Genomic DNA, 25181 nt, shown 5'->3' on the forward strand with positions numbered 1-25181 from the left:
AAAAAAAAAAAAAAAAAAAAAAAAAGGCAGCAGCTATACTTGCACAGTGAGTGTTGTGTTGTATATATTGCTACTGATATAGAAATAGCACTTATGAAGATATGTATGTAGGAAAATACATACTGGAACCCAGGCTCTGTGGTCCTTAGTTTTAGTCACGTAAAAAAGACATTAGACCACCTTCACCCTTCCCCAGGGTTGTTATAAAGAGGAAAGATGTGTGGAAAGAAAGCAGTCTTTGTGCTAATAGAATTGTCACTGTAATTTTGTTAGCAATTATTCTCAGAGGCTTCTGTGAGCTGGCCACAACATGAGTTACGATCAGCCTTCATGTCTGAAGGTTCTGGCTCTGTAGCCAACCAAGTGTAGAGTGAAACTGTGGGTTAAAAATAGGAGAGACTCCGGGGTGGCCTCTTACCAAGCAGGCCCAGGACCCTAGGATCAGCTGCATCCCCAGCACCAGGAAACATGATAGACAGACCTACAGACAGCTGACAGATAACTACAACTTCCAGTATTTCTGCCCCTTAAAAAAAATTACATCTACACCAAATACACAGTGTTCCTTTATCATTCTCTAAACAGTACACTGTGAAAACTACTTACATATTATTTACATTGGGCTAGGTATTAAAAACAGTAGAGATGGCTTAAACACTAGAGACAAATTATGTATGTCAAAGGTGTGCCGTTCTCCGTAAGGAACTTGGGCATCTGTGTTCAGAGAAGTCCCGGCAACAACCCACAGTAGATGCCAAGACCTAAGTCCAGTTGCAGTTGAATTAGGATGTGAAAATCTCCGTGTCGATGCCACAACTTCTTTTCTGCTCTTTAGAATTTCTTCACTAATCACTTGTATGTCCTCTAAGTCAGTATTTGTGGAACTTTCGTAGACTCACGCTTTCCTTTCCCCTGGATGCACCCAAGGGAAAACCATTGTTGTCAGTCTTGTTTCCTCTTGGTCTTTGTGTGAAAGTGGCTGTTGAGAAAACAGAAGACAATTGTGAAATCAGTGGACTAATACCATGCTGTCTCTTCCTTTCTGCCCCAAAAGTGACGTTAGTATGTGCTGTCTCGCTCTCTGTTGCCCCAACATTGCTAGTATGTCCTCTGCTGTGGAGTGGGTGCCCTTCCTGCATGTTGGAACATTACACTGCTTTCTGACAAGACAGCAGCCGTATGTAACAGTGTAAATGGCCACGAAGAAGCCATATCTCCCGTGAGCTTTGCATTGGCATAAAGAGGCAGACACTATCTTAGTGAAGGATTTCATTTAGAATCCTTTTTTGGTTTCGATTTGGTCTTTTGAAGTGCAGAAAATTCAAATTCTGGTCATATTCTTGTCTGTGATCGCCTGTAAAGTGCTTGAAAAGTGGTACTTTTAAATTTCAGTTTGTTTTTGTGATATTTAAGCCCTAAAAGAATGACTAGCAACATGTCAAATTGATCTGAATGAAGCCCTGACCAGAATGGAGCATCCTTCACTAAGACAGCCGTAGGGATGAGGGGCTCACTAAGCCCGGATCTGCGCTCACACGCTCTGCCCTTGCATGGGTTTTGCTTGCTGGCTGTGTTTGTCTTGTTTTCCCTAGATAGTAGAGATGAGAATGAATGTATGCATACATCTCCATGGCAGAGGAAATGAAAACATTTCCTTACATCAGTATTGAGAGGAATGGCCTTCTAAATTCTACAACTTCCGCCAAAATGATTAAGCTTTATTACTGTGCTTTGAGCTTTTATATCGTAAGAGTGACTGGCTTTTCGACATTGAAAGATAATAGGAACAATCCATTGCTCCTTTGATGGGAGGGCACTTCTGTGGATATGCTCAAAGTCAAGTGATTAGAGTGTTTGCTGTGAGCACTACCATGAATTTTTGAACAGTATGAATCTGGTGTCAGTACCCAGCCATTGCTCTTGCAGGTAAAAGCAGCTTCCTCTCCTTTAAGGACTCCCTACCCGACAAGAATGCTAAGCATATTCTAGGGTTTGAGACATGGCATTGAAATCCTTTTAAAAATCCAGGTGATGCTGAAAGTTACAGTGCTTGGATGAGGGATGGCGTAGAAGCCTCATGTTTTATATTGGTGTTGTACTCCTAGTAATGGTACCACGTGGCGTTGTCTTTCTGTCTTCTGACTTAACTATTTGGGGTTTTATTTCCCTGGTTGTATTTGCTTTTAGCGTCAGTGAGTGAAAACCATGAAATATACATGAAGGATTCTATGTCTGCTGCAGAGGTTGGTACAGGCCAGTACGCCACAACAAAGGGCATCTCTCAGACCAACTTGATCACCACTGTGACTCCAGAGAAAAAGGCTGAAGAGGAACGCGTGGAGGAAGAGGACAGAAGGAAGAAGGCTGAGGAAGCCACACCCGTCACAGCCCTCCGGCACGAGGGAAAGGTACAGCTCTCGGCTGCCTTCCAGAGCTGCCCTCAGCTCTTACTAACAGCTCAGTCCTTCTGAGACGGTCGAGCGAGAGTGTGCTAAGGTGGAGGAGCATTCAGACTCCAGCACTGGTCATGTTCATTTCAGATTTTATATTATTATTATTATTATTATTATTATTATTATTATTATTATTATTTCAGCATTTTTCTCTAAAAGTTGTTTCCTTAAAAACTTTTTAGAAAATTTTTACAAGGAGTGTTTTTTACAAGACTTTCAACAGCTGTTCTGTATGGATCTCTTTAAAAATGTTCATGGATAGTGGAATGCCTTTTTCTGCTTTGACTCACAGTTTTAACTGTCGCTCAAGCTAGTGGATGTTTCTGGCCTCACCCTCCTCTCCAAGTATGGTATGCTTTAAGGAAGCCCATATTTATTTTCTGAGGACATGTACCCTGAGTGACCATGACCTGAGTATTTATATCTGACCTCTCTCAGTCCTCTAACTATAATGAAGTCTGCAAAGGCATGGCCATGTATTAATGTGGGATAGGCAAGCCCATGGTGCAGTGGAGGAGAAGAGCTGGTTTGACATAATAGCAATCTCCACTCACTCCTTTCATGACGTCACTTCCCCAAAACTACATTTTACACAATGGTTTTTAGTGTCTGGTTGATTTCTAATGATTCAGTATTGTAGCAACTTGCTAGCAAAACAGCTTCAAATTTAACATATATGGGAGGCTCATGCATAGCAGGAATGGAAACAGGAGCCTCCTGTGACATACTGGGCATACAGAGAGAGGGGCACACAAAGAGAGGGGGGCACAGAGAGAGAGGCACTCAGAAAGGGAGGGCGTAGAGAGAAGGGGCACAGAGAGAGGGGCACAGAGAGAGAGGGCATAGAGAGGGGCACACAGCATAGAGAGAGGGGCACAGAGAGGGGCACACAGGGGGCACAGAGAGGGGCACACAGGGGGCACAGAGAGAGGCACAGAGACAGGGGCACAGAGAGAAGGTATAGAGAGAGATGCACACAGAGAGAGGGCATAGAGAGAGGGGCACACAGCATAGAGAGAGGGGCACAGTGAGAGGGGCACAGAGAGGGGCACAGAGAGCAGGAACACAGAGGGGGCATAGAGAGAGGCACAGAGAGAGGGCATAGAGATAAAGGGGCACAAAAAGAGGGTGGGGCACAGAGAGGGCATAGAGAGAGGGGCACAAAGAGGGGGCACAGAGAGAGGCATGGGAAATGATCCATCTTCTAGTTTCTCAATTATCCTGAAATTCAAGTACATTTGATTTCCTGGTGATTTTTTACATACAAATATTCCTTTTTAAAAAGTGCATAGGCCTGCGCGGGGCCTCTTCCCATAAAGTTCAACGGCCTCCTGAGCAGTACTTCTGCAGGTAATTGATGTCTGCTCTGAGGATGTGTCTTAGTGGTGAAGAGCTGGCCTGGTATGCACGGTACCTTAGTTTAATAGCCAAGCCTCAAAAACCTAAGCTGAATAAGTAAACACTTTCTGCAGTAGGTAAAAGTATTTCAGATCACCTCACGAATCGTTCCATTCTTCCTGTTTGGAGCAGATTCTTTTGTTTTCCAAACACGAAAATCAGAACAGAGTCAGAAGTGGAGGACCTTCGGGTCACTTCTGCTGTCCAAATGTGCTTTGTTCTAAACCTGAACTTTACATTGCACTCACCAGTTAAGCCAAGGTCAGCTCTTATAACTGGGATCAGATCTTATAAGTGGGAAGGGGAGATAATCCACCAGGAGTGTAAACAAGAATGGGTCTTACATTTGATTGTTTCAAAGTCTCTTGAGATTATCAATGCCATCAGATGATTCTCATGACTGAAAATACACTTCACTGGCCAACAGAGAGACAGGATTTTACATTTTCTTCCAAAGTAGATCCAGGTTTTCTCCCTTTATTCTGTTTTCCAAAGACCACCCCATGATCCTTACATGCAGGAACACACAGTACCCATCCGTCTTGGCCTGTGCCATCACTGACTCCAGGAAATGAAGGACATAGAGAACTGTGACACTCCTAACCCCGGTCCTCTGGAAGAAAGCCTTTGAGCAGCTTGGGAGGCTATAGCTGAGACCCAGTGCAGACTGTCTCTATTTCCCCACTGCGAAGCTGTCTTCCCAAAAGCCTTTTAATACATGGCACACAAGGTTAAACCATAATTTCTTTCTTTTCCCTCTTCAAATAGATACATGGAGGATGCTTTATTTTGAACCAAAATGAAAATTCACTGCTGGAAATGTTTAAAAGACAGTTTCCCAGGCCGCCTGGGGCGGAGCCTGTTGCTATAGTGGATGACCCTCCTGGTCCAGTGTCACTCTGCCTAGGGAGTCGCCCTCAGTGAAGCAGATGCTTTAACAGCTATCTGCATTATTGTTAGCTGAATGAGCTTTGTGCAGATCCCTGTTCAGAATGCAATGTTTAGTGTCAAGTGTGAGAGTCAGAGAAACATTTCAGAGGCTGACATACCCAGATAAATTTTATCTGGGCCATTGTCTCTCTCCCCGGCACCTCAGATGTGATTTGATTTGTACATTTTCTTCCCGTGGGTCACTATATTTATCACATCTCTCCAAGTTGGAATTGGATAACCACCACCAAGCAGGCTGGGTAATTTTATGCCCTCAAGATGGATGCTAGATAACATACACACATACACACACACACAACCACATAACCACCATCAAGCAGGCTGAGCAATTTTATGCTCTCAAGATGGATGCAAGGTAACACACACACACACATACACACACACAACCACCATCAAGCAGGATGAGTAATTTTATGCTCTCAAGATGGATGCTATGTAACACACACACGTGCACACACACACACACACCGAGAGGCAGGGCAGTTGAAGAAAGCTATCTCAGGCTCCACACGCCCTGGTACACACACACACACACACACACACACACACACACACACACACACACACACCGAGAGGCAGGGCAGCTGAAGAAAGCTATCTCAGGCTCCACACGCCCTGGTCTTGAACGTATCCTGCTATAACAGCCCCTGTGCTTTGCCTCAGCCTGTTTAGGGACGCTTTGCTTCGGGCTCGGGCTGCTGGGAATGGAGTTGATTCTCCAAGCTCATTAAGGCAAGAGCTCATGGGGAGCACTTGAGTGGAAATGCATGCTTTATCACTGTGTGAAAGAGTCAAACCTCAGCCGTAAACATACCCTTTATCTGCTCAGAGAAATAGGAAGGCTGAGAAATTCCATCATCTCACTATTTGTAGACTGTATGTGGTAGAGCCAAACACACAGAAACCACGGAAACCGGAAACCTCTTCTCCTTGCTGGTTAGCTTCCTTAAACCACTGCTAAGAGCTGAGGTCCTGTTTACAGCATAGGTAAAGAAGCCACAGAGGGGTGATTCAGAGGAACCTCAGTTCTCTGTGAGGAGCGGAGGCCCTGCTATACCCTCCTCCCACTGGTAACTGCCTTCCTGCAGGAGTGGGGCCAGAAACTTCCTGATTGGAAACCCACCTGTTTGGGGTATAATTGGCCAACCTAGGAAAGGAAGATGACTAGAGAATTTTTGAACCCAATCAAAATTTAAATTGTATTTCATTTGTTATTCCAGCCGTGCTATGGGCTGGGCTGTCACCTGGAGATCAGGAGAATGTTATTGAAAGTCTTGGTTTTTGTTTATTAGAGTTGTGCAGCCTTCAAGCATGTTTCTGCGGGGGTTCTTCACAGGGAATTCTGTCCTGAGTTTTGACATCTCAGCCTCTGTATGACAGTCTACTGGGAGAGCCCTAGTCCTCCTCAGAGTCGCTGCCAAGCAGTACTGACTACTTTAAAGCTCTTGTTTTACGATTTTGTGTGATGCCCATGAGAAAGTTGACTAATTGCACTTTTCTTTTTGTCCTTTTGCATCCATGTTTACCGCTTCCTGTCTTCCTCTGTCTCTCTCACATCAGTCACCACTGGGGCATGGCACTGCTGACTCATGTCCCCTGTCACCCCCATCAGCCCATCTTGACCCTCCCTCTCCCACAGAGCTCCGTAGGAGGTGTAAGGAGAAGGAAAGGGCCTCTCCCGGTTCTGCTCTACCTAAAGCAGAGCAGGCTTCAGAGCCGGAGGCCCAGGGGAAGGCCTACTTAGGGGACCAAGATGTGGCATTTAGCTACAGGCCGCCAGCTGGCAAAGGAACGACGACGACGCTCTTTTCCTTCTCCTTGCAGCTCCCTGAGTCATTCCCCTCGCTCCTGGATGAGGACGGGTACCTCTCTTTCCCCAACCTGTCTGAAACCAACCTCCTGCCCCAGAGCTGGCAGCACTTCCTGCCCATCCGCTCACCCTCCCTCCTCCCCTGCTTCCTCTTCATCTTCTTCTTCCTGCTGTCGGCCTCCTTCTCAGTGCCATACGCCCTCACTCTCTCCTTCCCTCTGGCTCTGTGTCTCTGCTACCTGGAGCCCAAGGCGGCCTCCTTGAGCGCCTCCCTAGACAATGACCCGAGTGACAGTTCAGAGGAAGAGGTGTGTACCTCAGCATAGAACACTTTCCCTGCGTGTTCCGTGCTTCAGTCCGAACCAGTGTTAGCTGGCTGCAGCCATTAGTGGTCCTACTTTCAGAGCCTCATTTATTGTGTGTGCCACCATGTTGAGGGTTTCTGTGTTGGGGAGTGCAAGCCAGGCCCCAGGGTTAGGCACAACACCATGTGGGATGTAGCGGCCTGTAGCCAGCAGCTTGTGATTCTGCTACCCACCGAGTTCTACTGGGCTAAGGACTCAGCCAGAACTCCACTTCGAATCACTCATTCACTACGGAGAGAGTTCACTTCTTAGTTACAGATTCCGCTTCGCTATCATCGTGTAAATTAAATCTCAAAGAATACAAATTGGTAGCTTCCCACCCAGATGAGATGCAAAAAAAATGGAGTTGCCAAGGGATTGTGCTAGGCATTAGGTAAGTCAGAGACGCATCCCCAGATTGCCTCTGTTTTCCCTCCCCCATGATCTAAAATGCTTCCACATCTTGTGAGATACAAGTTCTCACTGTTGAGTCAGGAGGCAGAAGGCGTGCCTACAACAGTTTATAGCACCTGTGAGACATCACTCCTCGGTAAGGCCGTAAATAAGACCAGAAAGAAACACTTGAACCATAGAGGTCGTGCTGTGGTGTCCACAAAAATTCAGGGCATGACTTATTTGATGTCTCTGTCCTCTCTTATGCTGGCTGTACCTTTGTATGTATCTGACAGCTTCGTAAGACCCACATATGTACATTTTGTAGCGTGGGACAGCCAGGAAATCTGCTTGATATCTCTGGCCCTTGGCTGGGTGTTCTTATGAAGGGAGGAAAACCTGAACTTTCCGCCTGTCCATCTCCTGTCCTCACCCCAGCCCCTAAGTGAGTCAGTGTAGCTAGCACCTTTCCCTCTTGATTGTTCTTCCTGTGGCTCGACAGCCCTGTGAACAGCACAGCTTCCTTTTCAAAGGACTTCAGTCAGAGCAGAGGGAAAAGAATAGACTGCCCCCCAGAGGCTGACTTTCAAGTCTCCTGCACTACTCCCTAGCAGGCCTAAGCTTGCCCAAGACAAGCATTTAATGTGACAGGAGGCAAGCCAGGCACTCCTTCCATGAGAAGAAAGTCACAAAGTCAAGGCAGAGAGAGACAGAGATAGGGAGACAGAGACAGACAGACAGAAGAGAAAGAAGACAGTTATGCAGTTCCATGGCTAGTTAGGAAGTCATAATCTGACCTGCCCCTGTTAGTACATGGAGCTGCCACAATGTGCCAGCACCTGTGTTTAGTGGCAGTGTGACTGTTTCTGAGCAGTGAAGAGGGAGATAGGAGCAGTCTCACTGGTGTTTTAAAGGGGAGCCTAGGCTCTCCATTCACTGCTGCCTAAGAGTCCCTTTCCACGTTCCGGGGTGTGTGCATAAGCAGATAGCCATGTTTCTGCTGCAGCAGACTTTGGGAACCACTTCCAACCTTGGGCTTTTAATAACTTTTTCCACAGTGGCAACGTTATCAAATAGGATAGAACATCTGCCATTGGGAATAGAATATTATCTGCAAAGGCCGCTGATGGGTTTCTAACATGGGATTTTTTTTTTCTTTTAGCAGAGGAATAAGTCCTCGTGCTCACGTGAATCCCATAAAATGATGCCTGTTCTTTGCTTTTTCTAAATTCTGAATTACTGTTTGAAAGCTTCTAGTGCTAACCACACAGATCTTGTGCCTAATCCAGGGCTTACATCTTGTTGGAGTCGGTGCATGAGAGCTAACGTTAAACTGGGCATGTCCGCATTACATCAGCAAAGCAAATCACAGCAGCCCTGTTTATAAGCCGGTAGATGCACAGTAGGTAGATGCACAGTAGGTAGATGCACAGTAGGTAGATGCACAGTAGGTAGATGCACAGTAGGTAGATGCACAGTAGGAGCTTCTCAGGCCCCTGTCTTCAGGACTGCCAGCTCTGGGTCTGAGTCAGCACTGATCAGAGCAGCCTTCCCCTTGTCCCCAGCCTCCTGGAGCCCCTGAGAGAGCTTCTGCCACTAGGCGCTGGGTCTGGCTATCTGTTCAGTGTTGATTCTCAGCCCCGGTGTTGAGAGTCACCAACATTTGGGTCACCACATTTCTTAAAATGCCATTTGCTTACATGGCTGGTTTTCTTCCTTAGGCCTCACCTGCTCTGGCAGCCAAACCAGACGACTCCTTAGAAATACAATTCATCTCTGCCATGTTTGTTTTTCAAAATCACTAATGACAGAAATCCTTTTCACACATCCTCGGTCTGTGGAGAGTTAATCAGTTACTGCCTTTCTCCAAAGCAAAACCCAACGTACAAACACTTCATCATTTCGAATAATGGAGTCGTTGGCCTTGCAGTATTTCTCTTAGCTTTCAGAATGGTCGAGTAAGAGGCAGAAAATCAAATCGCCTTCCATGAAACACTAAGATGAGTTTAGTCTGCCATGACATAGGTTAGGATAGTATATGGGTTTCTGAGTAGTTCTTTATAGTACAAAGAAAAGGTCTATTTATTCAAATATGTAAGGAAAAAATAATCCACCAATTGATTTATAACTTTAAATTGTATAAAGATAGTATTGTGTAATATAATTCATAACACTCTGCCCTAGAGCTTTGTGTCATCACAGGTACATTACATTATTAGTAATGTACAGTATAAATAACAGCTGCTGTCAAAACAGCTTTATTCAGTTACTGTTAATTCTGTTGATAGAGTGGACTGTAAAGTAGGAATTTCAGGGTCTACAGATGAGTTTTTAAATACAAGATCTGATCACATCAACCACTCTGTCTTTGAACTTTTGGTCCGTACACCTTGTTACGGGCATATTCCCTGCACTGAGGTTGTGAGAGAGCTTAGATGTAGCCAACAATACCTGATACCTAGGAAAATCAGAATAATCCTTCCCCTGGCTATCAGCTGTAGAGGCCCTGGGATCACCACAGACACGCCTTACTTGTGAAATAGAATTAGAAGACACTCCCCTGTCCCACTGTTTGAACTGAAGTGATCAGCCCATGAAAAAAATCTGTTAAAGTTTTATCCTCCATTTTCAGGCATACCTGCCAAGTGTGCAGTTCAGTTTCTTTGTTTTAGGACTATGTAAAACTAAGTCTGAGAGAGTGCCAAGGAACTCTCCTGGCCAGAGATAGGTCAGCAGAGACACAGCAGTCCTGGCCACCATGGCTGAGAGACAGACACAGCAGTCCTGGCCACCATGGCTGAGAGACAGACACAGCAGTCCTGGCCACCATGGCTGAGAGACAGACACAGCAGTCCTGGCCACCATGGCTGAGAGACAGACACAGCAGTCCTGGCCACCATGGCTGAGAGACAGACACAGCAGTCCTGGCCACCATGGCTGAGAGACAGACACAGCAGTCCTGGCCACCATGGCTGACACCCCTTTTAGGTGAGAGTTGGATTCAGAGCACAACTCTGCAGCCTCTTGTTCAGGTGCTTGCTTTCTAAATATCAGCCACCAGGCTTCGAGTGAGAGGAATTTACTAACTGGTTGAAATTCGTGGATGAAAAAAATCAGTTTGTGTTTGACAGCTCGTCTTCGTAAGAGGATGTAGAGTCTGTTTTAAACTATAGACTCCTTTAAACTCATGAAAACACATAGGCCTTAGAAGTGAGCCCAGACACGGCTCTCTCCATCCCCCAGAATCCTCAGTTCTGCCCAATGCTGTGCTTTGTTTTATGTGTCTCTAAATATGTCTCTTTCTCTCTCTCTTTCTCTCTCACTTTTCAACGGTTATTGCTATCATTTGCATCATTTGAATGGTACTTTGGGGATGAGATGTTTAAATGCATACCTGACTATACCTCTTTATATGGGAGAATGGGGCAAAGTGACCAGGGCTGCTACTCATTAGCAATGCTACTTGAAAATTAAGTTACATGTTCTATATAAAATCACCAGTGTGTGCTCCAATCATTAATTGGTAATGCAGACAGCCCAGTGGTCATAGCGGGTGCAAATGATCCAATAGAATAAATGAGGGGCTGAAAGTCCAGCGACTGTTACAGTTAGCTGCTACCATAAATCTAAACTCATTTACTTTTCTGAAGTGGCATTCCTACAGTAAAGTATGTGTACGTTGAAACTCCATTTGATGCGTATTCATTATTTTTAGGAGAGCTTTTAGAGACATCAGTAGGAAAGGGGTTGGGGGATGGGAACAACTTGAAGTTCTGAACTGTAAAAGCAGACAGGTCAGGGTGGCCCACTGTGTGCGTGCCTCGGGTCTTGACCTCGGAGGGGCTCTGCTGAAAATCCCAAGCTTGGCCTCTTCTTTGCTTTGCTCATACCCGTACCCCTGTGGGAAGGTAGGATGCCACAGATCCCAGAGAAAGAACATGAATGGTCCCACCCTTGCGTTCTGTCTGACCAGACCGGTTTGTTTTCTACCCCTGCTTCCTCCTGGGATCTGATTTCTTCTGTGATCCACAGACTGACAGTGAACGGACAGACACCGCCGCTGATGGAGAGACCAGTGCCACGGAGGTGAGGATAAAATCAATCGGGGCAAGAGCAGAAGGTTTCTTGAACAGATGATCTGGGCGTGACTTGGAGGGCAAGGATAAAGTTAGGGTGTGGACAGAAGGTTCCTAGCACAAATGTGCTGGGGGTGACTCAGAGCACAAGGTTTCTGATCTAGCTTTCACACTGGAAAGAAGTGCTGGCTTTCAGCAAAAACCACCTAAGTGTTTTTGGGTTTTTTTTTTTTGTTTGTTTGTTTGTTTTGGTGGGGGGGCATTGTTGTTGTTGTTACCAATTTTTTTAAAGATTTTTAAGTATATGAGTACATTGTCACTGTCTTCAGACACACCAGAAGAGGGCATTGGATCCCATTAAAGATGATTGTGAGCCACTATGTGGTTGCCGGGAATTGAACCCCGGGCCTCTGGAAAAGCAGCCAGTGTTCTTAGTCGATTTTAGTTTTTGGTTTGTGTGTTCTCACCTAAGCCAGTGGTTCTCAAACTCCAATTTCCATCAGAGTGTTCTGAATGGTTCTCACCTCCAGCTTCTGGCTCTAAAGGGCCTTGGCAAGAGGGTTTTTATAGTTCTAACCAGTTCCCAAATGTCTGGACGCTTGGTCTACATTTTGAGAAACTGCTTTCTAACTGACAGTACCTTAAAGACAAAAGAGGACCAGGCAGGGAGGAAGGAGAGATGGGCAGTGATTCTCCTGTCTCACATAGGAGGCCATTTGTGTGTATATATTAGCAGCCATGAGGAGGAAGATCCATGGCTAATTAAATTAGCTTACTGGCTGGATACAGGTATGTTTTCAAATCCCCAATGGCCATCTAGTACTTATTAAAGTAATACTTAACACGTATTTGAGCCCTCGGCTATCACACAAGTCACTCTCAGGAAATGAATTCCTTAAAGGAAACCGGCAACTCTACTACTTGTAAAAAATGCATTCAGACTGAATCCTATTATTTTTCCTGTATGTGATTTCTCATTCTTAAAATCTGCCCTGTTAAAAGCAATTAGGATACTATAAAAGTGGGGTTGGAGAGATGGCTCAGCAGTTAGAAGGACATCCAAGCACCCACATCAGGCCACTCCTGGGGAATCCAATGCTTGTGGCACCTGAACTCGTGTATACTCGAATATGGCTAAAACATCTAAATATTTTTAAATACAGTAAAAACATTATATAGTATGGAAATCAAGGTGTCCTTACCACAAGAGCAAAGTGGGTACTGGAGACATGACTCAGTGGATAAGTGTCCTGGCTGCTCTTCCACTCAGGTTTGATTCCCAGCATCCGTATGGCAGCACATGATCATCTGTGACCTCAGTTCCAGAGGATCCAACACCCTCTTGTGTAGCCTCTGCAGGCACCAGGCACACAAGTGGTACCCAGACATACATGCAAGCAAAACACTAATACACAAAAATGGAAAAATAAATAATAATTTAAAAAGCAAAGTACTTACATACAAGGAAGCCAGGATTCCACACGGCTTTGAACCACAAGACACTGTGTGTTAAGCTCTTTCAGCTGTTGTCCTGTGGCCTACAAAAAGTTGAAAGAGCTGCTGTATAATCCCTGCAAGGCCCTGCATATAGATAGGCTGTCATTATCCTGTAATGATGGCCATTCTTAGGAACTGTGAACTGACTTCCCAACTTCCAGACTCCAAAATCTTTGCTAACATATGGTAAGGACAGCCTGCCAAGCCCTCCCTACCCCTTTCCAAAGCACACGCATCTGCCTCTCAAACCACTGAGCAAGGAGCACATTGCCGCTTTGTTCTTAATGAATCCTCACCTGTGTGTGAGCGTTCCACTTGCTGTCTAAGAGAGCATTGCACCTGCATGCGAGAGAACTGTAGTGCCCACAGCCAGTGAGTATTGTGTGGAGACCAAAAGTCTTCAACCTTAGCGTGAATCCCTTGGTAAGTCTTTATCTCCTGCTCTTTCTCGATGCTGGCAGTCGGACCAGGAGGAAGACGCAGAGATCAAGGCACAGGTAGACAACCAAAGATACAGCGAACCCCCAGACCAGTGTGTGATAAGCCATTGTTTGTGTGCCGTGTCCAGGTGTCTTCCGCATGTTCCCTCTCGGTTACCGTGCCGACAGCGTGCAGAATGGCATTTGTCCCTGTAACTACCGTGTCCCTTACCTTTCCCTCTCTTCTCCACTTTTTTCAGAATAGTCTGATTAAGCGAATAAAGGGTGAAAATGTGTATGTCAAACATAGTAATCTTATGTTAGAGGTTGGTATTGGTATAGACCAGTGCATGCCTGTGTGTGGTGTTTTCCTCCCTTGGCATCCCTGTGGACTTGAACCATGATGCATGACCGTGTGCTTGGCTGTCAGGAACGGGGTGACTTCTTGGCTTACTCTTGGTTCCTTATTCTCCTAGACTTAGTCCCTTTCCTGCGTGTGTATTTGTTTTAATCCTCTCTGGTTACATTTAAAACACACTCCGCACTCTGTAGAATTTACCTTTAACTTGGTTTTTATTATTATTATTATTATTATTATTATTATTATTATTATTATTATTATTTATGCTTGTGTGAACCTGAATTATTTTTCTTTCTCTTTTCCTGGAAATACTACATTTTTTACCAGAACGTTTGTGGTTATGCCTTGAACCCTGATCCAAATTCCATTTCTGTGTGACTACTAATATGTTTGGTGTACTTTAAAAAGAAGAGGATAGGGGAGTAGACCGTCATTGTGAAAGTTTGTCTGTCTTGCTCTGAATATAGGAGCTAGATAAAACTCAAGATGAGCTGATGAAGCACCAAACCAATATTAGTGAGCTGAAACGAACCTTCTTAGAAACCTCTACAGAAACTGCCTTAACAAACGAATGGGAAAAGCGGCTCTCTACGTCTCCCGTGCGGCTGGCTGCCAGGCAGGAGGATGCGCCCATGATCGAGCCTCTTGTTCCTGAGGAGGTCAGTATTCGGGCTGCGTAGGGGTGGCTGTCTTCTCTGCGGTGCTATTGCCTCTCCCCGGGCTCTGGGACTAGAAAAGGGGTGTGGGGACACCTGGAACAAGCTGCTCAGGGCTGCCAAGAAAGATGCCAGGTGAACAGAGCAGATGGCTAAAGAGAGAAGGGAGTCTCAGCCTCAGATTGGGCTAATGACCAGGCAAGCGCCTCAGCCTCAGATTGGGCTAATGACCAGGCAGGCTCAGAGACTCCAGAGCACATTGCTGGGTTCTTAAGCGCAAAGCACAGGGCAGGGAGATGGGTTCTTACCTGACTCTCAGCTTTATGCCTGGGAGAAGCTGATGATCTCTTAATGAACTGATGCTTTCGGTAAACACACTTTCTTATCCAGCGCTGAGAAGTGCCCAGGAACACTCATGCTTTCTTCTCGTTAACTGGAAAGTGAGGCCTGATGAGACTGTCTGCTGTTTAAATGGGAGGTCTGAAGTTGATAGCGTGTCAGGACAGACGTTCCTCTGGCATATAATACTGGGCTTTTATTTAATTATGGTTTTTATTTTAATCATAGCTGGTTATTTTAACTAATTCTAAATCAGTGACTCCTTTTTTTTTAAGTGACAGAAGTCCTCCTTTCAGTAAAATTTTCCCAGATAAGAAAACTGACTTTAAATGATAGATAGCTATGTCTCCCCAGGGCTCCCACTCTGCCTGTGTAGTGACCATTCGGTCATCCCCTAGAGAGCATCCTGCTATCTCCTCTTTCAAAGTAAATCGTTTCTGGGAATGGCATCTTTGGAGCACCGTATTGATTGCCCTCCTCATCAAGATCATTTTACTGTGAGATACTTACCCAAGGAGCTAGGATAGAGTAGAAAATTAAAACTCCAACTGTTGTGTGAGAGAAAGCCTTCAAACAGTTGTGCATATGCATTGCTAAGTCCTTGCAGAGAAAATAAGTCAGATTACACCCATTGTTCGACATTGTCTTCTCCTCCTTTGAATGCTGCTTATCAAAAGTGCCAGTATGTAATTATCGCTGTATTCAGGACAAAGCCAGTCCTGACTGAAAGGGAAGAAGAGCTGGATGCCCATTAGTCACTTTGAAGAATTTTTCTTAGGTAGAATAAATAAAAGTAGTGTCACCGAAGTCTCCCTGTACCATTAAACACTGGTTCCATTCAAATCCTTAAGTGCCAGGAGACAAAGGGTATCACATTTGTTGATTTTGTCATTACCATCTTTGCATTATCAAGAATGGCACCAACCAACTAAGAAAATGGCTCAGTTCATAAAGCCTTTGCTGTGTGATCCTGAGGGTGGGGGTTTGATTCTCCAAAATCCTCCAAAAGCCAGGTGTGGTAGTGTGTCCCTGTAGTCCCAGTGTCCCTGCTGAGAAAAGAGCCAGAGACCACAGAGTCCCCAGAAGCTCCTGAGCCATCTGTGGTGCCATATGCAGCAGTGAATAACATCAGACCCTACCTCAAATACGGTAGAAGACAAGAACTAAAACCCATACATGCTGTGACACTTGTGTGCCTCACTCATGCATATATACACATGTGCATGCACACACACAAGCATGAGCACATGCACTTTAAAAAAAAGGGTCACTCTCCTGTCACACTGTTATAAATTCAATGGTAATTTTCAAATCTGGATTGTTCTATTTCAGTTATCTCTTTTGGATATGATGTTCTGGCTCTGAAAATGTTAGACACTGGCTTAAGCTAAAAATACATAAAACAAAACAAACAGGCACCAAACCAAAACAAAGAAAAACAAAAGCCCAGCCTCCCTTCCCACACCGATACTGGAGGAAGTGATATAGTTTGGGTAATAGGAGATGTTAATAAACGCAGACTTTAAAAGCCAAAGCCGGGCAGTGGTGGCACCCGCCTTTAATCCTAGCACTTGGGAGGCAGAGGCAGGTGATTTATAAGTTCAAGGCCAGCCTGGTTTACAGAGTGAATTCCAGGACAGCTAGGGCTATACAGAGAAACCCTGTCTAGAAAAAAAAACCAAAAATAAATAAATAAATAAAGTCAAAGTTGTAAGACTGATTAAAACCTTTTACTCCTGAATCTTAGGGAATGATGTTAAGTTAGTAAACAAAGGAGATGGAGCTTTGACTAACAAGGGAGATGATGGAGCTTTGAGTAACAAGGGAGATGATGGAGCTTTGACTAACAAAGGAGATGATGGAGCTTTGACTAACAAGGGAGATGATGGAGCTTTGACCGCTCAGAGTGTTCCCTAGACAGCCATGCCTTCTGTGTCCATGCAGACAACGGAGACAACCCACAGAGGGCTTCTCAACATAACCAAATAGAAACATCTCTTTGTAGCTAAAAGGAGTTCAGAGCCAGCGCTTGTGGCTGCTCTCACTCTCTGTTAAAATGTGTAGGAGTTCAGTATGACCTTGCTATGTTACACAGATGAACTCGGGAGGCCCTTGTCTGGGTATAACGAACTTGAGAATGATGTGTGCTGGGTAACCAGGTGATTCCCATGTCATCTTTCAGATGAGAGCTGTCTTCACATGGCCCAAGCCCTTTGCTTCCCTAGACAGCTGGGCCAGGCAGAGCGACCTCTACACTTGCTGGCATTCTTCAGGACCAGACAGTTGTCAGTGTCTGTAGTCCAACTGAGAACCCACTAGATAACCCTAAGAGCAACTGCAACGTTCCTATTGTCTGAATCAACTCCAGCTACTATGTTTACACCTGGGCTTTTCTTTCTGGCTCTCTGAAAAGCCATCATTTTAGCCTCAAGCTAGGCATGTACAAAGCATATTGGTTTACAGACTCATAAACAATCAGTTTTATTTTGGATGGGGACCATTTTTCAAAGACTATTGGCTACTTGGTATCCCTGTTACTTTAATTATCCAATGCAGAAAGCCCAGTTGTGTCTAAGTAGAAATATTTATTTTTAAATTTGCATCACAAATAAAATAATGCTATTTTGTGTCAGAACCAGGAAGAGACTTAGATTCAAATTTATGACCCAACTTAATTGGTTTCTGCCTTGTTTTGTTTTTTTTTTGGGGGGGGGGGGAGTTGATGAAGTTCAGTGGGAAAATGATATGTTGAAAAAAATCTAATAACCACATTTTAATATTATCCTCTTTTTATCTATAGCGTTTGAATACTAATTATTTCTGCAAGATGCTACCATGCATGAACAATTAGGAAACTCCTGAAGTTAACTGTATAGTGAACTAATAATGATTATTATTGACTAATAATGACTATACAGTGACTGATAATGATTATTCTGAGAATATCATGTGTTCACTATATGTAAAGTTGGACTTTGATTGCCAATGATTCCATGTTTCAAACGTCTGAGTGATGGCACAGCAGAGAAATAGCAGACGTGCCCCCAAAGCAGTGGCTAACGTCAAGTCCTCGTCAACACTAGCACACAGCTCACGTAAAAGAGGCATGTGATCAGCAACATTGAACACAAACAGCTCCAAGATGGCCCAGGACATGGCATATAGGCCAAGCACATCTTAAAGTTGTGCTCTGTAATGGTTTCTTAGATACCCAAGTCTTCCAAATCCCAACTAAAAGAGCAGTGTTAAAAGCTGTGCGGTATTGTCCTCTTTAGCATGGGATGGTGAGTTCACAGATGCACTTCCTATCATATATGATATGCTGAGCCCAGTATGTGTAGTGAGCCGAATAGCTCAGCTTTGAGATGCACACTGATTGGTTGGTTCCCATTATTTGCAGCTTATATATTTTCAACTTCATCTACTCTCTCCCATTTATTATTAGGAAACCTTAGTAATCCAGAGATTAGTGTTGTGAATTTTGGACTTGGCATCCAAGTCGATTGCAGAGTAACGGTCCGTAATTCAATGAAATGGCTGTCATATGCACGTGACTGTATTCTGAGCTGTAATGGAGGCACCTATAGAGGCTTCACATTCATCAGAAGCATGTCACTTCATTAGTAGAGGCAATGGTTGGGTCACAATGTTAGCTGTTTCTGAACTGTTTCTGACAAACAGTTCTAGGTGTGACTTGTTGAGGTTTCTAATATAACAGGCACATATTTTCAAAATTAGGGTTGTGTTGGTTTATTTTTAAGCCAGGAGGTTTCCTGAAAACCACCATTTAGGTGCCAGACTTTCCTCTAGCTTTTATCTTTGGGATAACATTTATCTCAGTGATTATAATTAGAGGTCTAACTTTTATTCTGGAAGAGCACCTGTAACTTTGAACTTCTCTTCCTGCTCCCCACTTCTGTTTAAAAAAAAGAGGCTGTGAGTAGAAAGCATTTGTTTTTTAATCTTCATTTAATAATTGTAGTAATAGTAAATGTTATCTTTTGCAATGTCTTCCTCCAGAATTGCAACAGGATAGGAATTATTTTTCTCCTAAGAAAATTGGTAACTTCCCTAACTTTAGAAAGAATCATCTGAGAATGGCACTCTCACTATTTATAGTAGGTCCTGCAGAATGTTCTAGATGTTTCCTTACAATCTCCTATAGGCAAGCAATTCAACGTAGTCCTTACTAAATGACTAGTAGACAAACTAATAGTCACTTCATTAGTACTGCTTAGGTTGGAAGGTGAACCGTGTATAGAATTTAATTCTAAATGGATCCCACTGCGCTAGCCGTTTCTGTTATTGACACATGGTTCTGAATGTGGGCTAAGCTCTACTTTCATAAAAGTGTATTGCTTATGATGATACTGCTGGTTGAAAGAATTCTATTCTTCTAGAAATTCGGAACTTTGCCTGATTAGTTTTAGGTTAATTTTTAAAATATTCTTTCTATCCCTACTGTATGGAGTTGTAAACTGTGTAGAGACTGGCCTGTCGTGTGAGTTAGGTCTGTTTAAGACTAAAGGAGGTAACAAAGGGGTCACTTAAAACTCAAGGGCTAGTTCCTACATCAAAGGATGAGGTAGTTTCTTGGATCTATACATTAAAAAAAACTATGGTTTGATTTAAAATTTCCAGTCAGATCATCTGAAATTAACTTTAAAATCATTTATTTACCATATTATAGATGTTCAAATAAAGTCTGACTCTTGTTTGTCTGGAGTCAAAGACATCTTTCCAAAAATAACCGGTTTATTCAAGTGAGTGATGGTCCGGTTTGCTTTCTGTACTATAGTAAACAAAAACAAAAAACCCACTCTGTCCAGAAGCAACTTAAGGGACAAAGGGACTTATCTGGCTTCTCCAGTTCCCACTCTGTCACCAAAGGGAGTCAGGGTAGAATTCAAGTAGGAACTCAGAGCTGAGCCCATGGATGAGGCTGCCTGATGACCCACCCACAGGCCCCTGCTTAGCTGTCTTTCTTGTGCATCCCAAAACCATGCCCAGGAAATGACACCATCTACACAATTAACAATCAAGACAGTCCTCTGCAGACATGCCTGCAGGCCAGTCTAGTCTTGGGAGAAATTGACCAGCTGATGTTGTCCTTCTCAAGTGACGCCAATTCTAGCAAGTTGACATTTAAAGCTACCCGGGACAAGTGGCTAACATGCCAACCATGTGCGCATTTTCTTCACTACCAAGCAACATGTAAGTGAGGAAGGATATTGTTGGCTACTTGTGAGGAGCAGAAGAGAGCGTTCCTCCCTACCTTATTCTTAGAAATAGTCTTACAAATTCATTTTTTAAATAGCTGAGTAGTACTCCATTGTGTAGATGTACCACATTTTCTGTATCTGTTCCTCTGTTGAGGGACATCTGGGTTGTTTCCAGGTTCTGGCTATTATAAATAAGTCTGCTATGAACATAGTGGAGCATGTGTCCTTATTACATGTTGGAGCATCTTCTGGGTATATGCCCAGGAGTGGTATAGCTGGGTCCTCCAGTAGAACTATGTCCAATCTCCAGAAGAACCGCCAAACTTATTTCCAGAGTGGTTGTACCAGTTTGCAATCCCACCAGCAATTAAGGAGTGTTCCTTTTTCTCCACAACCTCTCCTGCATCTGCTGTCACCTGAGTTTTTTATCCTAGCCATTCCGACTGATGTGAGGTGATGTGAGGGTTGTTTTGATTTGCATTTCCGTGATGACTAAAGATGTTGAACATTTCTTTAGGTGCTTCTCAGCCATTTGGTATTTGTCAGTTGAGAATTCTTGGTTTAGCTGTGTACTCCATTTTTAATAGGGTTATTTGGTTCTCTGGAGTCTAACTTCTTGGGTTCTTTGTATACCTTGGATATTAGCCCTCTATCAGATATAGGATTGGTAAAGATTTTTCCCAATTTGTTGGTTGCCGTTTTGTCCTATTGACAGTGTCGTTTGCCTTACAGAAGCTTTGCAATTTTATGAGGTCCCATTTGTTGATTCTTGATCTTAGAGCATAAGCTGTTGGTGTTCTATTCAGGAAATTTTCCCTTGTGCCTATGTACTCAAGGCTCTTCCCCACTTTTTTTTTTTTTTTTCCGAGACAGGGTTTCCCTGTGTAGCCCTGGTTGTCCCGCCCACTTTCTTTTCTATTTGTTTGACTGTATCTGGTGTTATGTGGAGGTCCTTGATCCACTTGGACTTGAGCTTTATACACGGAGATAGGAATGGATCAATTTGCATTCTTCTACATGCTAACTGCCAAATGGAGTACTACTCAGCTATTAAAAACAATGAATTTATGAAATTCTTGGGGGAAATGGATGGACCTGGAGAATATCATCCTGAGTGAGGTAACCCAATCACAAAAGAACACATATGATATGCATTCTCTGATAAGTGGATATTAGCCCAGAAGATCGGAATACACAAAGTACAAACCACAAACCACAAGAAACTCAAGAAGAAGGACGACCAAGGTGTGGATACTTTGTTCCTTCTTAAAAAGGGGAACAAAATACCCATGGAAGGAGTTGTAGAGACTAACTATGGAGCAGAGACTAAAGGAAGGACAATTCAGAGACTGCTCCACCTGGGAATCCTTCCCCTATTCAGTCATCAAATCTAGATACTATTGTGGATGCCAGCAAGTGCTGGCTGACAGGAGCCTGATATAGCTGTCTCCTGAGAGGCTCTGACAGTACCCAACTAGTACAGAAATAGAGGCTCACAGCCATCCATTGGACTGAGTATAGGGTCTCCAGTGAAGGAGCTAGAGAAAGGACCCATGGAGCTGAAGGGTTTGCAGCCCCTTAGGATGAACAACAATATGAACTAACTAGTAGTACCCTCAGAGCTCCTGGGGACTAAACCACCAACCAAAGAGCACACATGGGGGGACTCATGGCTCCAGTAGCATATGTAGCAGAGGATGGCCAAGCCGATCATCAATGGGAGGAGAGGCCCTTGGCCCTGTGAAGGTTCTATACCCCAGTGTAGGGGAATGCCAGGGCCAGTAAACAGGAGAGGTGAGCAGGAGGAGGGGGGAGGGAACAGGTTTGTTTTAGTTTTTGTTTTTTTAATTTTTCTCATTTTTTTATTTGGAGGGGAACCTGCAAAAGGAGATATTGTAAATAAGGAAAACATCTAATAAAAAAGAGGAAAAAAAAAGAGGGATTCTCTTCACATTTCCTTTTAGTACTTACTGTGAGGGCCGTGAGAGAGACCCGTAGAAATGCTAAGAAACCCTTCCCATCACTCTTGTGTGCTCTGCGTGTGCAGAAATGTAAAAAACATTTGAGTAGTGTGAGCATCCATTTCAGAAAATAGCATTGCCCTCTAGGTAGGATTAGTATAACTTGAAATGGTTCTAGATCATTTTCTCAAATTCGTTAATTCTTCAAGGAGGACATGAACAATATGAATGTGTGTGAGATATGGTATTGCTTCCTAACTCATCCTTTTGGAAAATGTCTACTTCCTCTTCTCCATCCCAACCCCCTTTATTCAAACAGACCAAGGAAGAGAGAGAGATTTCCGAGAAAGTTGTATTTTTACAGCAAGGAAGCTCGCCATTTCTTGAGTCTCAGGTAAAAAGCAAACATGGGGTATTTGCATAAAGGATCACTCTCCAGCATTACCAGAATGTCTAGTTTTTACAGCTTTAGTTTCTTGTTCGAAGCCAAGGCATGTGTATTAATTTGCTTGGACTTTGCGGAAGGGGATTTTCCTCAGTATGTTAGTGACCAATTACCTATGGCTCATGGCTTCTACATGATAAAAGTGACCATTGAAGCTTCGGTTCTTCTTGTGATAATCTTAACCTTATGCTATGTGTTTTCATCTGTATATGGCTGCTATTGTAAATGGCCTTGACTGATTTTGAACACTCTGAACTTATACTGGTTTTCTTACTAGCCAAGTGTGACTAAGAAAACACAGGAGGGAGTCTTCGCAGAATCTGTGGCTACTTCTCATCAAATAATTTTCCAGAAAACTGTCCCGTCAACCCTTGAGGTTATTTTTCCATTTCCTTTACTCCAAAGCCGGAATGTAGATCAGCCTATAATTATTTTTGCTTAACACAAATACATATCTAGATTCAAGTTCTAGGGCTCCAGTAAATATAAAAGAGAGCACCTGAGTTTAAGGCGTAAAACCCAGTGCTCAGCTGTTCTAACTTGGTCACTCTTCCTTCTGTAACCTGGTGGTCTGCCTAGCTTTAGCCTATCCTACCCTGTCAGATTTCCTGTAGGCCAGTTAGAACTTTCTTCTTGCTTTTCTTTTCCCTAGTTAGAACTAGTGCTAAAGAAAGTGGGAGGAAAATTACCAAGACATTGAAACATAGTTATAATTAAGATTGGAACACTCTACAAGCCACTAAGTCTTATCTATAAAAGGTTCCTGGCAGTAGTGTCATGTCAGGGGAAATTCCATTCCTACCTCGAGTACGGGTGTATTCAATATGCATTGATGCAGTCACAAGTTGATATCCCTAGATAAGGATTCACACGTGTGGAAAATGGTGTTTACAGAAACTTGGAGGACACCGTCAACTTCCTTGTAAAAATACCATTATGGGAAGCCCCATAGAACCACAGCAGACAAGGAACTGTGCCTTTTATACATATGTGTGCATGTAAGGCTAGACAGCTCATTTTTACCATTCACCCTTAAGATCACAAAGCAAGATCACAGATGCTGGCCATAGGGTCAAATAGGTTTCTTATAAAATCCATTGCCAAAATACATTCCTATTTAAAGAAACTTGAAATTGAAATGCTGCCCCACAGAATGGATTCTAGTTGAAATCAGTACGTTTTTAGGTGAGCAAAGACTTCGGCCACAATCCTTAGGTGACAGCAGCGGCCCTTTGCTTCTGTCCTAGCCTGTGCCTGAGTGTAGTTGATGCCCTGATTTTTTTTTCTTTTGTAAAGAATTCTTATTTTAGAAACCAGATACCATGGGCTTTTCTAATTTAGCTTTTATATTTCAAATATAGGGCACAGAGGATTGGGTTATTGTAGACAAAATACCCACTGAGGTAGTTGATGGTGATTCGAAAAAGATTGTGACTTACAAGGTGGTGACCATGAGCAGTAAAACCGGCGAGATCCCAGCCGACTTGCTCAAATCTGGCATGATGGACATGCATGGCTTTGATGACTTGGCCAGAGAAATGCAGCTGAAAGAAGAGAACAAGAAGAAGATATACACGCTAGGGAAATCCTACGATACTGTCTCCGGAAGAATCGTCACCATGACCGGGAAAGCTAAAGATGGGGATAAAGGACCACAGCCCTCCACATTGGAGGGCCTGCAGAAGATGGAGAAAGGCGCCTCAGAGGTGGTGAGGGTGGGGCCCCTGCTGGTGGAATACGAGGTCCTAGAAGCCCTGACTGATGAGAAATCCAGAAGAGTGTCGGAGGTCCATACCCCCAAGCGGAGATTGTCAGAGTCCCTGGCGCCCATCAAGGAAGCAGAATCTCGTCGGCAAAGCCCTGAGGAAGATGACACCCAGAAGGCCCCAAAGCTGGGAGGGGATACACCTGCCCACCCCCTATTCAGCAAAACTCAGCAGGTGCCAGAGTGCGAGGTCCTCAAGGTGGGGCCCTTTGGCCCACGCAGGAAGAGCCTGTCTGAGTGGCGGTACTCCCACGAGCCGGCCTATACTGTCGCTACTGCTCACTACGTCACCGAATCGTCCGCATCCCAAGTGGTGGTAACCAGTGGCTCTCATTTGGTCACCGCTTAAGATTCCAGCATGACAGTTTTTGAAACGGCGCCCTTCCACCCTGAACCTCTTTCCTTTCTATTGCCGCTTGGCTTTATGTTGAGAGCCGCGAGCCTAGCCCAGCTTTTTTTTTTTTTTCCCATGATAAATCAGTATTGCAGTCCAAAGTCAGCATTAAAACACTTTCCCGTTTTATTTCCAGCTGCCCATTCCCAAGATGTGATGACGCTTCTGTGGCTTGCAATGATGAGGGGAAATGACCTGCTTAGATCGGCGCCACCCTAATCCTAATAACTCTCTGCTTTAGCACACGAGGGTCGCCTCGTTCGCTACGTTCTGCCATTCTGTTTCCAAGCTCTGTCCCTGGACTCCTTCCTTCCTGCCCCCTTTCCTCTGCCTCCAGTTTTGTCTAACAAGCTGCGAACGTGTGTCTGAGCTGTCTCTCTCTCGTGCTTGACTCTCCTTTCTTTCTTCACTCAGACTAAGCAGTCTTCTGGGGAGAAGCTCATGGATGGCTCGGAGATCCTCAGTCTATTAGAGTCTGCGAGGAAACCCACAGAGTTCATAGGAGGGGTTTCATCTACCACAGAGAGCTGGGTGCAGGTGGCCGTTTGCTCCCATCCTTGGTGTTTCTGAATGTATCCCTTTGCTTTGCTTTGTGAGTTTGTGGCAGGTGTGTGTGTGTGTGTGTGTGGTGTGAGTGTGTGTGTGTGTGTGTGGTGTGAGTGTGTGTGTGTGTGGTGTGAGTGTGTGTGTGTGGTGT

The 25181-nt window shown here is 44.1% G+C and overlaps 1 protein-coding gene across 30 annotated transcripts in view; it reads left to right on the forward strand.

Moving 5' to 3' along the window:
- Nucleotides 1–25181, forward strand: part of Epb41l3 (erythrocyte membrane protein band 4.1 like 3) — a 222464-nt gene that overhangs the window by 190028 nt on the left and 7255 nt on the right. For 6 of the 30 annotated variants that reach the window (XM_031368660.1, XM_031368657.1, XM_031368656.1 and 3 more), the window contains 9 exons: nt 2188–2408; nt 6363–6920; nt 11382–11435; nt 13384–13419; nt 13602–13667; nt 14170–14361; nt 22200–22274; nt 22603–22701; nt 24899–25021. In XM_031368660.1, coding sequence (XP_031224520.1) covers nt 2188–2408; nt 6363–6920; nt 11382–11435; nt 13384–13419; nt 13602–13667; nt 14170–14361; nt 22200–22274; nt 22603–22701; nt 24899–25021 — 1424 coding nt within the window. Of the gene's footprint in view, nt 1–2187; nt 2409–6362; nt 6921–11381; nt 11436–13383; nt 13420–13601; nt 13668–14169; nt 14362–22199; nt 22275–22602; nt 22702–23686; nt 24455–24898; nt 25022–25181 lie in introns of those variants that run through there. The other 24 variants (XM_031368683.1, XM_031368682.1, XM_031368687.1 and 21 more) reach the window with 22 other exon arrangements.

Source organism: Mastomys coucha, unplaced genomic scaffold, assembly GCF_008632895.1.
Source record: "Mastomys coucha isolate ucsf_1 unplaced genomic scaffold, UCSF_Mcou_1 pScaffold14, whole genome shotgun sequence".
In the NCBI taxonomy this organism is placed as follows: Eukaryota; Metazoa; Chordata; class Mammalia; order Rodentia; family Muridae; genus Mastomys; species Mastomys coucha.